Genomic DNA, 13,375 nt, shown 5'->3' with positions numbered 1-13,375 from the left:
CGGTTGCAGGTGGAAAACGCAAAACGGCGTTTCCCGGCCGCCGCAGCACCGCAGCCTTCCGGGATGAGCCACCACAATTTACCCCTTGCCCTTCCTCGGACTCATTACGAAATCCACGGCAGTTCGGACGACTAGAGATACGTGTGCCCCGGGACACTCCGTGCCCTCCCGGCATGCGCGCGACCAGACGGGAAGGCGAGCACGCGGCGGGCGGGGCGGGGTGGGGCGGGACCTGAGGGCGGGGCGGGCGCGGCACGAGCACCCGCCGCAGCCTGCCTCCAAGGCGGCGGGGCGTGGGGCGTAGCCAGCCACGCAGTGGCGGCGGCCCCCTTAAATAGGATCCGAAGTCGGCTCGGGGTCAGCAGTGGGCTGCGGTGACAGCCGGCGGTGCACGGCCGAGCCTGTGGAGGAGGTGAGTGCTCCTGCCGCGGGGAGCCGCATCTGTGCCCGCTGCGGCGCCGGCGTCTCGGCGGGGCGCGGGGCTGAGGCTGCCCTGCCGGCCCGAGCCCAGGAGGTTGCGGCCGCAGCGGAGGCACGCGAACAGGGCCTCGGCTCGCAGGGACGTTCCGCTTTTCCGGCCTCTGCCCCGCAGCTCCTCGGGTTCCCGCCGCAGCGGAGGCCTCCGGGCCGCCCTAGCCGCCGCCGCCGCTTCCCGTGCCGGAGCCGGGGATGCCGGCCCGCAGCTCCCCGCGGGCGGCGCGGGTTTGGGGCTGGTGCACGGCGTGGTGCGTGTGACGCGCGCCGCCGGACCGGGTCCTTGTTTGTGTGGCGGCGGGGACCGGCCCGGCGGGAAGCCGAACCCGGAGCTGCAGATACCAGGCGATGATCCCGCGGGGCCGTGACGGTGCTCTCTGGGCCGCGGCCTCCTTCCTGCCCCCGTGGCGGGGTTTCAGGCGCTCTCGGACCGCGCGTGGAAGCATCGGAGCAGGCGGTCTCCCAGCCTCGGCGTGACGGTGGCCCCTGCGCGCAGCGCCCGCGGGAGGGTCAAAGGCAGCATCAAAAGTCTGTTGCCACCATGTGGAAATTCTCGCGGTGCTTGCAGAGGAGTGCCCATATCCGCTGCACATGGCCGTGATGGAGTCATTTAAAGAGCCTGGCATGTTTTGAAATTAGGAAGCAAAAATCATGTTATCTGTTACCTTGTAGCCTAGACGGTGACTTGAATGAACAAAGAGCCTGGCATGTTTTGAAATTAGGAAGCAAAAATCATGTTATCTATTACCTTGTAGCCTAGACGGTGACTTGAATGAACACGTGCACGAGAACCGAGAGGCAGATGCTCATGCTAATCAGTGTGTACGTTAGAATTGCAGACTCCTTCCCCACCCCACTCACTTTCAAGGTTATGGAGCTTAACTAAGACCATTATAAAAGTGCCCTTGCCTTTGAAAGTTCAGACTTTTAAGCTTCTTGTTGATGCAGGAATATACAGAGTGCCCTAACTTAATATTCTTACTTTTTATTTTTGACCTTTGCTTAGCATAAGAGAAACTGGTTAAATTTCAGTTTCTGACACAGATTTCACCTGTGATTATCTCAATGTAAACAATTATTTGCTTAACACTTAACAAACAAAAAGCCAGTCAAAACCTCTGGTTTGATGCAGCGTTTTCAGATGGAGGTGGCAGGTTAGATTGGCTTAAAACTTAAAGTCTGAGTTGACAGTCTGGTTGGGTGGGCTTGAGAAGGTGAGACTCACCTTCGCTTGCCATCAGGGTAGAGCCAGTCCTGGGAGACTTTTTTTCTTATTCTGACTCAACTGGGAGAATCCCTTCCTAGTATGAAACTTGACTCCTCATTTGGAAAAGACTGCATTAGACCAAAGTCTTTCACAGCTAAAATTCTGTGACTAGAAAAAGCAAACCCTGAAGAGTAGCACACTTCATACCTCCCTCCCCCACTTAAAATAAGACAGACGCATCATAGACCATGTGTTACAGATTTCTGTTTTCTGCATTTGCTGTAAAATGAAAAGACTTTTATTAAATCGCCCTTCTCTCACAATTATAAGCATGTTGACCTGTTTCCTTCCCGTCTCTGTTATGCATAGTTTGGCAATATTTTTATTATCGTTGTGAGCAGCCTGACTAAAAAGAATCTCTGGGCTTTTAAATTTGGGGCATTTAAGAGATAGATACTTGTGACAAAGGCAGGTAGAGACAGGTGTCTGTTTATATCACAAAGGTCAAGTGTTCATAACTGTCTCTGCTTCTGGTTGAGCTTTGGAATAGCTGACAGTGTACCGCATGCCACAGTGTCCTGCTTGATATCCAGGGCTGGTTACATCTTTGGTTTTTGATGTAGCTGTCTTGTGGAAGTTTGGAGGAGGGCCTGGGGAAAGATCATGTTTTGTCATTACAGCTGGGGATTTCTCCTCTCTCCCTTCAAGTTTCACTTTTCTGGAAAGAGGGAGACTATAGGAATAGTAGTAATTTCTAGATGTGATACTCAGTAACCTTGGGGGAATAGATAATTTTTTAAGGTCGGTTGCTGAATTTATTGTGCAAATTTGCCACCTATGTCCATTATTCTTTTGCATTTACTATCTGTTATAACCAAATTCTGTCAGTGTTGACAGAATTAATCACGTTTTGTGAACAGTATTGTTTGGATGATGCAATGTGTTAGACTCCCTGTCTTAGAAAATACAAAAGAACATCCTTTAAGGCAGCTCAGAGCTGTAGTTATCCTAAGTCCTCTTCAAGCTCTGCTGTCTGACAGGCCGTGGCCAGTCAGGAGGGAGATCAAAGATGCCAGAGTTTTTATTGAAGGTTATCGGTCCAACTTGATGTGCAGACAAACACATTAGAGTCACTTTGCTTTGACACTCCTGCCTGGAGGCCAAGTCTCAGGGAACAGAGAAGGTGCCAGGGGTTGAGTTTGAGTTTCAACGTTCTAGTACTTAAAGGAGCTTTGGAGAGCTTTTAAACAAGCACAAGCCCCGAAGTCATAGCTGTACGTGATGAACTAGAAGGTAGAGGCAAACTTACCAGTGCTTGTGTCCGCAACTCCATGCCATTTCCTCACCCTTTCCTCATCTAAAATGCTGAATGCCAGCTCTTAAGAAATCCTAGTTTGTGTAAGCTCGAGGTGATACATAATTTGTACCACAGTGACAAGAGAAAAGGGTCACATAATTTGAGTTCGGTTCATTTTTCTGCTTTCTCACATCCTAACGTTTAGGATTTCTTAACTGTGTTGGAGGCAACACAGTTATTAGTCATAACTTTTGTGGAATCAAGAGGGAAGGAGAAATATGACAGAGCCTTCTCTGAAATTTGGCCGGCTTGGAGGGGTGGCACTTTCTTTGGCCAAAAACTTAGCTGGGGGTGAGGACTCTGTTTCCCTGCTGCAGAAGAATACATGTGGCTGGAGGCCAGCGTCTTGCTCTAGAATCTAAGATTTCAGGCCTCGTGCCTCTATATAGTTTTCAAGTTCTAAATAAAATTTGAAAGCTGTCTAATATCTAAGTCAAAACCATTTGCCTCAGAAAATCTGTATGTATAAATAAAACTATATGTTTATATAAATACAGTATACAATAAGACATCATTTTTATAATATATACATTTAATGTTGTAATAGAAATCTATGCTTGTTATAGAAAATTTGTGAACTATAAAAAATAAATCTGGGAGTTCCCTGGTGGCCTACTGGTTAGGATTCTGGGCTTTCACTGCTGTGGCCCTGGTTCAGTCTGTGGTGGGGGAACTGAGATCCTGCAAGCTGCATGGTATGGCCAAAAAAAACCCCAAAAAACAAAAACCTCTCTTCAAGAGATTGAATATTAGTAACATTTTCATGTATTTCCTTTTGGTATTTTTCCAGATTTTTTTAAGCTTAAGTGTATATTTTTAATAGAAGATAAAACTTTTGATCAATTTTAATCACCTAAGTTATATCGTGAACAATTTTTTTCATGTTACATACTATTGAAAAAAATGAGTTTTGAAGGTGACTGCCTTCTATGGTTTACGGGATGCGCCATAATTTATTCACCTTTCCCCTATTGTTGGATATTTAGGAACAGCTGTCTATTTCAGAGCAGTTCACCAAGCTTCTTATGTATTTCAGTATATCTTTTTTTAAGTTTGGGCAAGTTCTGCTTTAAAATTGTTGAAATTGACAATGATTTGGAAATTATTTTTATTAGTATATGGTTTTAATGGACTTTTGGGTTCATGTGTTCTAGTCAAAAGCTGTTCAAATAAGGATTTCATGCTTTGGAAAGGTAAGTGAAAAGAAGTTAGGGCATCACAGGAGGAAATGTGGGCTGCCTTTTGCACCATTTCCTCATTCTAGAGGGACTTCTGATAAATGTATTATCTGTCCATTTGCACACTTATTTGGCCGCTATAGAAGTTGGCACTTTCCCCATAGGTTTGTTGTGGGGAAAATGTCCATATACGTAAGGCCAAAATGCCCTGAGTACCATTTATTCTTTTGTTAACCAGAGTAAAGAGAAAGTTCCTGCAGGAGCTCGTTTCTCCCTCCAGGCTCAGCTGTCAACTGCAGAGCAAGGCAGTGTCAGCTGAGTGGACAGGATGGGGGGTGATGACAGCTCATAGAGCCAGGCACTGTTCTTGGTGCTTCAGATCTGTTAACGCATTAATCCTCCCACCTACCCTGTAAGGTAGGTCCTACTTTTCTCCATATTTTACGGAAGGTAAAGGAACAGGTGCAGGGATTAAGTCTCCCAAACCAGGGTTTGAACCTCGGCAGTTTGGCTTCAGGGCCGGAGCGCCTAATGGCTTGGCTCTGCTTCTTGAACTTGAAGCGTTCTTAGTCCGGGGGGGCCTGGAAAGTTCTAGGTTATCCAGCAAGACTGAGGACAGAGCTGCTTCTTCTTCCGTATCATTGCTCCTTGGTCATCCCCTATCTCATTCACACGCTGTCTTTACTACCAGCGGCCTGAAACGACAACAGATTTTGATTCAGCTCCATTCGGCGAGTGATGAGATCACTTGTTACACAGCTGTGATGTTCTAGAAAATTAAAGAGTAAAAGGCTTTGCCTGCCCTGGAAGTTAGTCTTGTTCTAGATCGCGCTGGAAACTTTTAATAGACAAGAGAATAGAATTGTGGATTTGCAGGGTTTGAAGGCACAGAGGTATAGTCCAGTGGTTATGGCCTCCTTTCCCCAGGACAGTTTTAGGCAGAACCCCAATATATGAAATAAATAAAAGCAGGGCTGCCATGGTTTAAGGAGGGAGGGGTGGGAATCCCAGATCACAGAGACTCGAGATGCGGCTGCTTCCTCACCTCTGAGACACTCCAGTGCACTCCAGGTTCCCTGGGTCCCTGAGCCTAACTCACTCATCGCCCGATGCAGTACCCGGTGCAGGAGAGGAGGTGACTTACCAAGGTTACACAAACTGTGTTCCCCTCGGGCCGTGACACACAATGGCGTTTGTCCCTGGGCCCTATGCCTGTTCAAGAAACGGCTGGACCTCGGGGTCATCCTTGACTTGTGCCCCAAGATCCTGCCAGTCAGCAGGTCCTGCTTATTCTGTACCGTGCTGCCCAGCACACACACATTTCTTCCTTTCATTGTCCATGTCACTGCCCTGATCCAGAGTCTGTCACCTCCAGTTTAGACAGCAAAAGTCCTTAGTTAAAAAAAGAAGGGGAGGATGATGACTCTTCCTAACACAGAGTTCGGATCGAATCCCTCCTCCGCCCGGAAGCCTTCCAGGGCCCCTCTGGAAGGCCCCAAGTCTTCATGTAGCTTGGCTCTCGGGGGCTTCTGGGGTCTGGTTCCAACCTGCTGTTTCCCATGAGTCTTCCAAACCACCACGAGCTGGGACTTTTTTTTGTTTGTTTTGTTTTGTTTTTTGCGGTACGCGGGCCTCTCACTGCTGTGGCCTCTCCCATTGGCGGAGCACAGGCTCCGGACGCGCAGGCTCAGCGGCCACGGCTCATGGGCCCAGCCGCTCCGCGGCATGTGGGATCCTCCCGGACCGGGGCACGAACCCGTGTCCCCTGCATCGGCAGGCGGACTCTCAACCACTGCGCCACCAGAGAAGCCCAAGCTGGGACTTTTGGAAAGAGACTCTGGTGGCACAGGGTTGAACCAAGGCCTCTGCACCCATGACTCTGTCTTCCACCCGACCCACCGTCCCGTGCCCCGGACGAGCCTCCCGGGCCTGTGTGCCCACCGTCCCCCGTCTGCAGTGATGTTCTTCATCCCGCCCTCGTTGCCCATCGCTCCACTCTTCAGAGGCACTTTCCCCAAAGGGACCGTCGCCATCCTCAGACTCCACATCACTCACTGAAATCCTCGGCTGACAGCAACTGGTGGTTAAAATGATGAAACACTCCCATTCCGGTTAGAAGACAGCTGCTACCCCAAGAGCCCTCACCCCTAATTCAGAAACTGTAGAGTTAGCGCCTGGCCGGGGAGGCTCTCCTGAACCCTGTTCTGGTGGTTGGCCTCCTTCCTTTCCAGTTGCTTGGTGCCAGGCTGTACTGGTTACCCCGCGTTTTGAGCGCCCCCCACCGCCCTTCCTTTGCCTCTTCGTACGCGCATAGCTCACTTCCCCACTAGGTCTCCCAGCCACGCACTGAGCTCTGTGCATTTAGGAGACCTAGTCACTGTTGTTTCTGTTTTCAGCAGCGTTTAACACAGGGCCTCGCTGCCAGTAAGTGCTTAGTGTTATCTGATGATTGATTGAGACCAGGAGACATTCAGATGGACAAATGTCTCATAGACGGTGTCACTGACAAGAATGTACATTTCATTGTTCCAGGTTTGTATGTTATGATCCTGTGCAAGGCTTAGATCTTGTAGCTGAGATCAAGGCGTTGAAAGTCTCCGGAGGCGCCCCAGACTGAGTAGCTGGCAGGGACCTTGCTGTCACACCATCCAACCAACCAGCTCACTGGGGAGGGACCCGCAATACAGAGGGTATGCCCAGCAGCCCAAGCAGGCTAGATGCCGGAGGCGGTGCCGGGCTGTGTTTCCCCTCCTGGCATGAGTCAGAGAGCAGCACGTCAGACTCCAGGGCCTCTCTGTTGGGCACGCAGGGACTCTAGCTGAGGTCCCGGGACAGACCGCCTCCGATGAGCCAGGCCCTTAGCCTGCCGGGGCCCTTGCCTAGAGTCTCCTCCCTCCAGAGCAGCCCGCTCAGTACGCTTGGCCTCGGCACTAGCCCGGGTGCCTGTGACGTGTGCTGTACTGCCCTCCCCGGCACGCTTCTTTCCATCACAGGGCGACGCGGAGTATTTTTGTCTCCCCCTGGATAGAAAGTCCGTGTGCAGCTTGGGCCAGCACTGTTACCCTGCGTCCTGGGCGCCGCGGGCTTTTGCAGGCGCTCCGGTTAGCAGTTGTATTTACCGCTGCCCGTAGTCGGGAACTGACAGAGACTCTAGCCAGGCAGGTGACAGAGAGGAGGTGGGGCGCTGGTCTCCAAGATGGGGTGCATGTGCCCCGGGTTGGGGAGACCATCTATAAGGGTGCAGGTGGATGTATTAGAACTTCTGTAGATATTTATTTTTTAGCTTTCTTTTTAAATTCATAATTGTATGTTTCATAATGTTCAGAAAATATTTGACATGTGTACAGTTTATAAATAAGTGCATCTACATATCAGGGATACATTTACTTATGATTTTTGATGCATTGTCAGAAGTTTAGAGAGCCAGAAAATTAACTCCTTCTCTGCCACCAGTAGGGCAAGACCCCTCCAAATGCCATTTTTAAAAGAAAGGAATTTGTTAGTTAAGGGGGGATAGACACTGCTTTGTGACACTGGGTTGTGATTCGTGTCAAATTAGCCTCTGACTTTAGGAGAGCCAGGTTAAATCTGGAAGATGTTTTGCCTTTGGCCAAAACTTGACAATGTAGAAAGAAGCATCTTTAGGACAAGGATTTCATTTTTTTCTGTTTTATTCATTCACTCTTTTGCCTCAGGCAGTGCTTGATGTAGAGTGGGTGCTACCTAAATATTCTCAGTGTGTACATATGTACCTTTTTCTTGCATGACAATTAAATATCATGCTGGGTTGGCCACTTCAAGTCAATATTTGAGTTGGCTTTCTTTGTTTAAACCTTTGGTCAGTGGCAGGTTACAGCATCTGTGCCCATTTTACTCCTCTTAACTAAGTTCTCAAAGCTGTAGGATCGTAGAGCTAAAACGGGCCTCAGAAGTGTCACTTGAATGATAAGAAGTTTGGGATTTGCTTTTAAATTGTTTTTTAAGAATGAAACAATGCTGACAAGATGTTGATCATTATTGAAACTGAAGCTGGGGTTATTATGGGTACATGGTGGCTTCTTATACTACCCTGTATACTTTTGAATAGATTTGGAAATTTTCATAATAAAAATTTAAACAAAACATAAAGGGAAAATAAAGACCCCCAACTAGCGTCACCTGTTCCGAGGAGGTACGGCCAGATGGGACAATCTCTTTTTTTTCCCTTCCTTCTTTTAAACACTGGGTCATTATTCTATAATCCTCTGTAACTGGTTAGATTCGTTTTGTCTTTAGCTTCCCCAGGGCTAATCACCTCTTATAGTTACCTGAACTCTGGGTGTAACCCTCGCTCACCGAGGCCTCCCTCATCCCTTCTCACACAGTGAGCCAAATCCTGCTTGAACCTTTTCTCTGTTTCTCCTGTCGCTTTCCTGCCGCACCACTGACGGTGTCCCCAGAGCTGAGATCTGTCAACGCTCAAAAGTGGATTTCTTCCAAGTTTGGGAGTAGCTGGCCTTGCTCTCTCTCTGGGTAGAAATCTGCCTTTTATTCTGTGTTCCACTCACCCCTGCTTTGTTAGCCATTTCTCTGGTTTATCTGTCCCTTTGGAACCTTGGTCTGTTTTCAGAGGTGTAAGTATCTCTACCCAACCTTGTGTCCCCTCAGCCTGCTTATCCAGGTCACTGACATTTGCAACCTCTGGGAGCTGCAAGGGCTGGTCCTGCTTCCCTCTGGCTCCTGCACCAGCTTTGCTCAGACTGCCGCCAGGCTGCTCTCCTGGGAGAGAGGCGTGTCGGGGCCTCTGGTCTATGTCACTGTTGTCCTTAACCTACCCGCCACCCCGAGTGCTGCCAGCACAGGCCGGGCCTTGACGTTTCCCCACCCCCAGCTGCCTCTGCCTGTTCCTGTCTGGCTCTCGGCTCGCTGGACCGCCCTCCCTCTGTGCTCCAGCCCATACACAGTTCTTTCTCCCCTCTGGCTCCTGGAGCCCAGGGCCCTGCATAGTTCGGTTAACTCCTGCAGGTGTGTTAACTCTTACAGGTGCGTTAACTCCTGCAGGTACATTAACTCCTGGAGGTGAGTTAACTCCTGCAGGTGCGTTAACTCCTGCAGGTGAGTTAACTCCCGCAGGTGTGTTAACTCTTACAGGTTAGGGCAGACGGTGAGAGCTTAGATATATATTTTCTGGGAGGGGCTTTCACCCCATCTGTCACTTTGCTGGAAGGACAGGTTACCACCCAGGGCCCTTTCTGGAGCAGGTGGGAAATACATAAATACAGGAGGAAATGAACTGACCTGACCTAGTTATAGCTTGTTTATCTTGAGAAACTAAAAAAAAAAAAAAAAAAATACAGCAAAGTACAAAGAGTAATAAAACCATAAAACAAATACCCATAGAATTGATGGGGGTTTTTTATCTTTTTTTTTTTTTTTTTTTTTTTGCGGTGCACGTGCCTCTCACTGTTGTGGCCTCTCCCATTGCAGAGCACAGGCTCCGGCCATGGCTCACGGGCCCAGCCGCTCCGCGGCATGTGGGATCTTCCCGGACCGGGGCACGAACCCGTGTCCCCTGCATCGGCAGGCGGACTCTCAACCACTGCACCACCAGGGAAGCCCTGATGTTTTTTTTAACAATGGGCTGTTTTCTTTTTATGTCCTTCCATCACCCGGAGTTTCTGGGTGGGTGGGATACTGTTATTTAGTCCCAAGTGCCAGGACTGCCTGGCCAGCTTTTGCCTCCTTGAGCATCACCCTGGAGATGCTCTGTGGTGTTGGAGACAGAAGGGGCGGAGCTTCCCTCTGTTCCCCCTCCCTTCCTTGTCCCCCGGGGGCCTGCGCAGGCAGCAGGGGGCTAGCTCAGGTTTTGCAGCTCACGGGGCACAGCCAGTACCTGGACAGAGAGCTCCGTGCCTGTGGGTCTAGCGTTCTTTCATGATTCTGTTCTGCCCCCTCCCATAGCCACTACCGGAAGTTGCTAGCTTTGGACAGAGCATCTGAAGGGACCCCAGGACTTCAGTGCCTTCTCTGTGTGCAGCTGCTCAAACAAATGGACCTCCTCCTGGTCCTGAGGCCCTTAGAGGAGGGCCCCTGCCAGCTGGGTCCAGCCCTGGTCATTGTGAAAGACGTGGGTCCTGTTTCCTGTTCGATTGTTGTCCCCTCCTCTCGGGGAGCCTTCTGCTTCGGGGTTTACTTTGTGGTTCATTACATGCCAGGAAGGTAGAGAATCTTTTCTTCTGGATTGTTTAGTGGCCACAGGAATTTTATTTCTTCTCCAGCTATTATCATAACAGGCTCTCCTTGTGTTGCCTGACTGCCCCATACCACGGTGTCATTCTCTGTGACATGCAGGCCCCCAGACGTAATCAGGACCCTCCGTGTGCCCAGATCAGCTGAAACAACATGCCTGTCAGACCCACTGATGAGCGGGAAGCCTCGCCTGCAGGAGCCTCTTCTGTCTTGGTTCTCGCAGAAGCCTGGGCCCAGCCTAACAAACAGCCGCCCAGTCTCCAGCCGCTGAAGCAGAGCCGGCAGACTGTGGGTCTGCTCTGTCCAGGGCTGTTCCCTTCTCTGGCTCTTCCTGGAAAACGGCCCTGCCCCATCGTGACTCGTATCTAGATACCACTTAACAGTAGTGAATCGCTGTTTGAAGACCAGCGGAAACATCTTGCTTCTCTTCGGAATGTTTTTTTTTGAATGGAAACATTTCCTCTTAAATCCATGCCACTAAAATTTCACCCTGACAGAGAGGCTTTTAGGTGACCTGCATATCTTCACCAGGCAGGGCCTGACTATAATTATCGTTTTCCCAAGTGGATGTGCCTGACAGGTCTCTGTATCTGTATTGAAGAGAGAAGGGAGGAGAGCTGTGTGCTTGGTGGTTTTTTTTTTCTCTCTGGGGATTGCTGGACAGGTCCTGCTTCGAGCATTCCTTGCATCCCAGATGGCCACCCACCCATCCACGCCCTGGGCCTTTCTAAGGGCTCCTCACGCCAGCCCGCCATTGTGTTCCAGCCCCTGGGCAGTTTCTGTGGTTGGGAGGATTTGCTTTCCTTTCAGAGATAAAACTCACTTACAGAAGTTGGTGGCCAGCCCTGGGGTCAGGCTCTGGACTCAGCCCTTCCTCTGGCATTGGCTGTTCTATTTAAGAAAGGGGTTTGCTGTCTTGTCTTCCTCATGGGCAGCCTTGATTTGTTGTAAACTAACCTGCAATCACATGTCTGAATGGATTTCTACAAAGGAGAAGTGAGGACCCTTGCCCTTAGATGACCTTGGGGGTGACATCATACATAAGTGAAAGAGTTTGAGAAATAGGCAATGGGAAGATGGGAAAATGGACATTCTGAGGTAGCCTCTCAGTCAGTGGCTTGCCATCCTGTCTGCTGGTTTGTTTCTTTCCCCTTCAGGTCCCCTGGAAGGTGCTGCTTCCTCCCAGCTCACTGCCTCATAGCAGCAGCGAGGGTGCCAAGGGAAGATGCTGAAGTTTGGAAATGGCCTGAATACCTGCTTTCTCTTTGGAGAATCACAGCTCTGTGTACACATCTTCCAGAGGCTTGCAGTAGAGAACTGGGCAGGATCACAGAGGGTCGTTCATGACTCAGGAAATGTTTAGGAAGCACCTGTTCTGGGCAGGGCACCATGTTAAGCTCTGAAGGCATCTTGAGAAGGTTGGGCCAGGGCTCTGGTCCGTGAGGAGGGGTAGCCTCTCCCCAAGGGAAGCATACACTCGCCATAAGCACAAAACAGGAGACGCTAAGGACCACACGAGGGCTACAACTAAAGCATTCCTGGAATTCAGAGGAAGGACTCCCGGCTTCTGACTGAGTGGGTCCTGTAAGAGTTTATTCAGGAAAGCAGCCTCTGGCCTATTTGGGTAGGATTTGGACATCTTTTTTTTTTTTTTTTTTTGCTGCGTTGGGTCTTCGCTGCTGTGCGCAGGCTCCCTCTAGCTGCGGCGAGCGGGGGACACTCTCCGCTGCAGTGCGCAGGCCTCTCATTGCGGTGGCCTCTCCTGCTGCAGAGCACGGACTCTAGGCGCGTGGGCCCCAGTGGTTGTGGCTCGCAGGCTCAGTAGTTCTGGCTTGCAGGCTCTAGAGCGCAGGCTCAGTAGTTGTGGTGCACGGGCCCAGCTGCTCCGTGGCATGTGAGATCTTCCTGGACCGGGGCACGAACCCGCGTCCCCTGCATCGGGAGGCGGACTATCAACCACTGCGCCACCACGGAAGCCCTGAACATCTTAAAGCAGGACCAGGGAGGAGAGCTGTAGGTGAGGGGGACTGCGGAGTGGGTTTGGAGGCACAGGGACCTTCTTCTGGGCTTTGGGGGGCTCGTATGGTGCAGCAAGGGCAGGGGTGCCTAGGAGGAACGGAGGTGCCGTGCGCTGTGACACCTGCCTCCGCGGCGGCCCTGAGGCTGGGTCGGCAGGAGAGCCCGGAGGAGCAGGGGGCGAGGGGGGATCACCCTTCCACTTGCGCCAGGACGAGGGCCTACAGATGCCTCACGGCCACCTCCGCACTTCATGGCTCCACCACCATTCTCCGGACTCCAAAACTCACCTTCCAATTCCTTCTCTTTTTTCCATTTATATCCACTTAGTTACCGAATCCTGGTACGTATTTTTTTTTCAGTGATTAAATTTTTTAAAATTCTGGTAAAATATGAGTCATATAAAATTTACCATTTTAACCATCGCTAAGTGTGCAATTCCGTGGCGTTAAGTGTGCCATTCCGTGGCGTTAAGTACATTTCCAGTGTTGTATAACCATCACCACACTCTAGTCCAGAATTTCTCATCTTCCGAAGCAGAAGCTGTACTGTGGAGCAGTAAACCCCCCCACCCCCGTGTGTCTTTTTCTGTCTCCATGAATTCACCTATTTTAGGCCCCTGGTATAAGCAGAATTGTATGGTATGCGTCCTTTTGTGTCTGGCTTCTCTCACTTGGCATAACGTTTTCAAGGTTCACCCACGTCATGGCGTGTATCAGAATTTCCGTCTTTTGTAAAGGCTGAAGAATATTCCATCGTGTGCGTGCACCACATTCTGTTTATCTCTTCACCTGTGGGTGGACATTGGGGGTCACATCCCAGCTTTTTAAAGCCCCATGTGTCCTCGCTTTTTGTCATCCTCTGCATTGTGTCCCACCTTTGTGTAGATTTGAATCACCGTGTGCCTGGGTCCCA

General features: G+C 50.3%; 2 protein-coding genes across 3 annotated transcripts in view; one reads left to right on the top strand and one right to left on the bottom strand.

Annotated features, from left to right (window-relative positions):
- The first annotated feature begins 297 nt into the window (after nt 1-297).
- ACSL1 (acyl-CoA synthetase long chain family member 1) overlaps nt 298-13,375 on the top strand; it is a 71,126-nt gene continuing 58,048 nt past the window's right edge. Inside the window, exon 1 of the mRNA XM_082863982.1 lies at nt 298-412. The gene's annotated coding sequence lies outside the window, so the exon portion shown is untranslated. The remainder of the gene's footprint in view (nt 413-13,375) is intronic.
- LOC309977707 (uncharacterized protein) lies at nt 425-6,684 on the bottom strand. 2 transcript variants are annotated; one of them, XM_082863991.1, is made up of 3 exons: nt 1,316-6,684; nt 1,223-1,279; nt 425-1,139 (listed from the first exon to the last, which is right to left on the bottom strand). In XM_082863991.1, exon 3 carries the CDS (start codon nt 1,098-1,100, stop codon nt 633-635), a length of 468 nt encoding a protein of 155 aa, XP_082720117.1. In that variant the 5' UTR covers nt 1,101-1,139; nt 1,223-1,279; nt 1,316-6,684; the 3' UTR covers nt 425-632. The 2 variants fall into 2 exon arrangements, with proteins under 2 accessions (XP_082720117.1, XP_082720116.1); XM_082863990.1 differs by having other exon boundaries at nt 425-1,279.

The sequence above is a fragment of the Leucopleurus acutus genome (assembly GCF_964270905.1).
Source record: "Leucopleurus acutus genome assembly, chromosome: 21".
Taxonomy (NCBI): Eukaryota; Metazoa; Chordata; class Mammalia; order Artiodactyla; family Delphinidae; genus Leucopleurus; species Leucopleurus acutus.
This window is presented reverse-complemented; position numbering and strand designations above follow the sequence as displayed.

Coding starts and splice junctions, on each gene's coding strand:
- LOC309977707 (XM_082863990.1), bottom strand. CDS start 1,100: ATGCCAGGCTCTTTAAATGACTCCATCACGGCCATGTGCAGCGGATAT.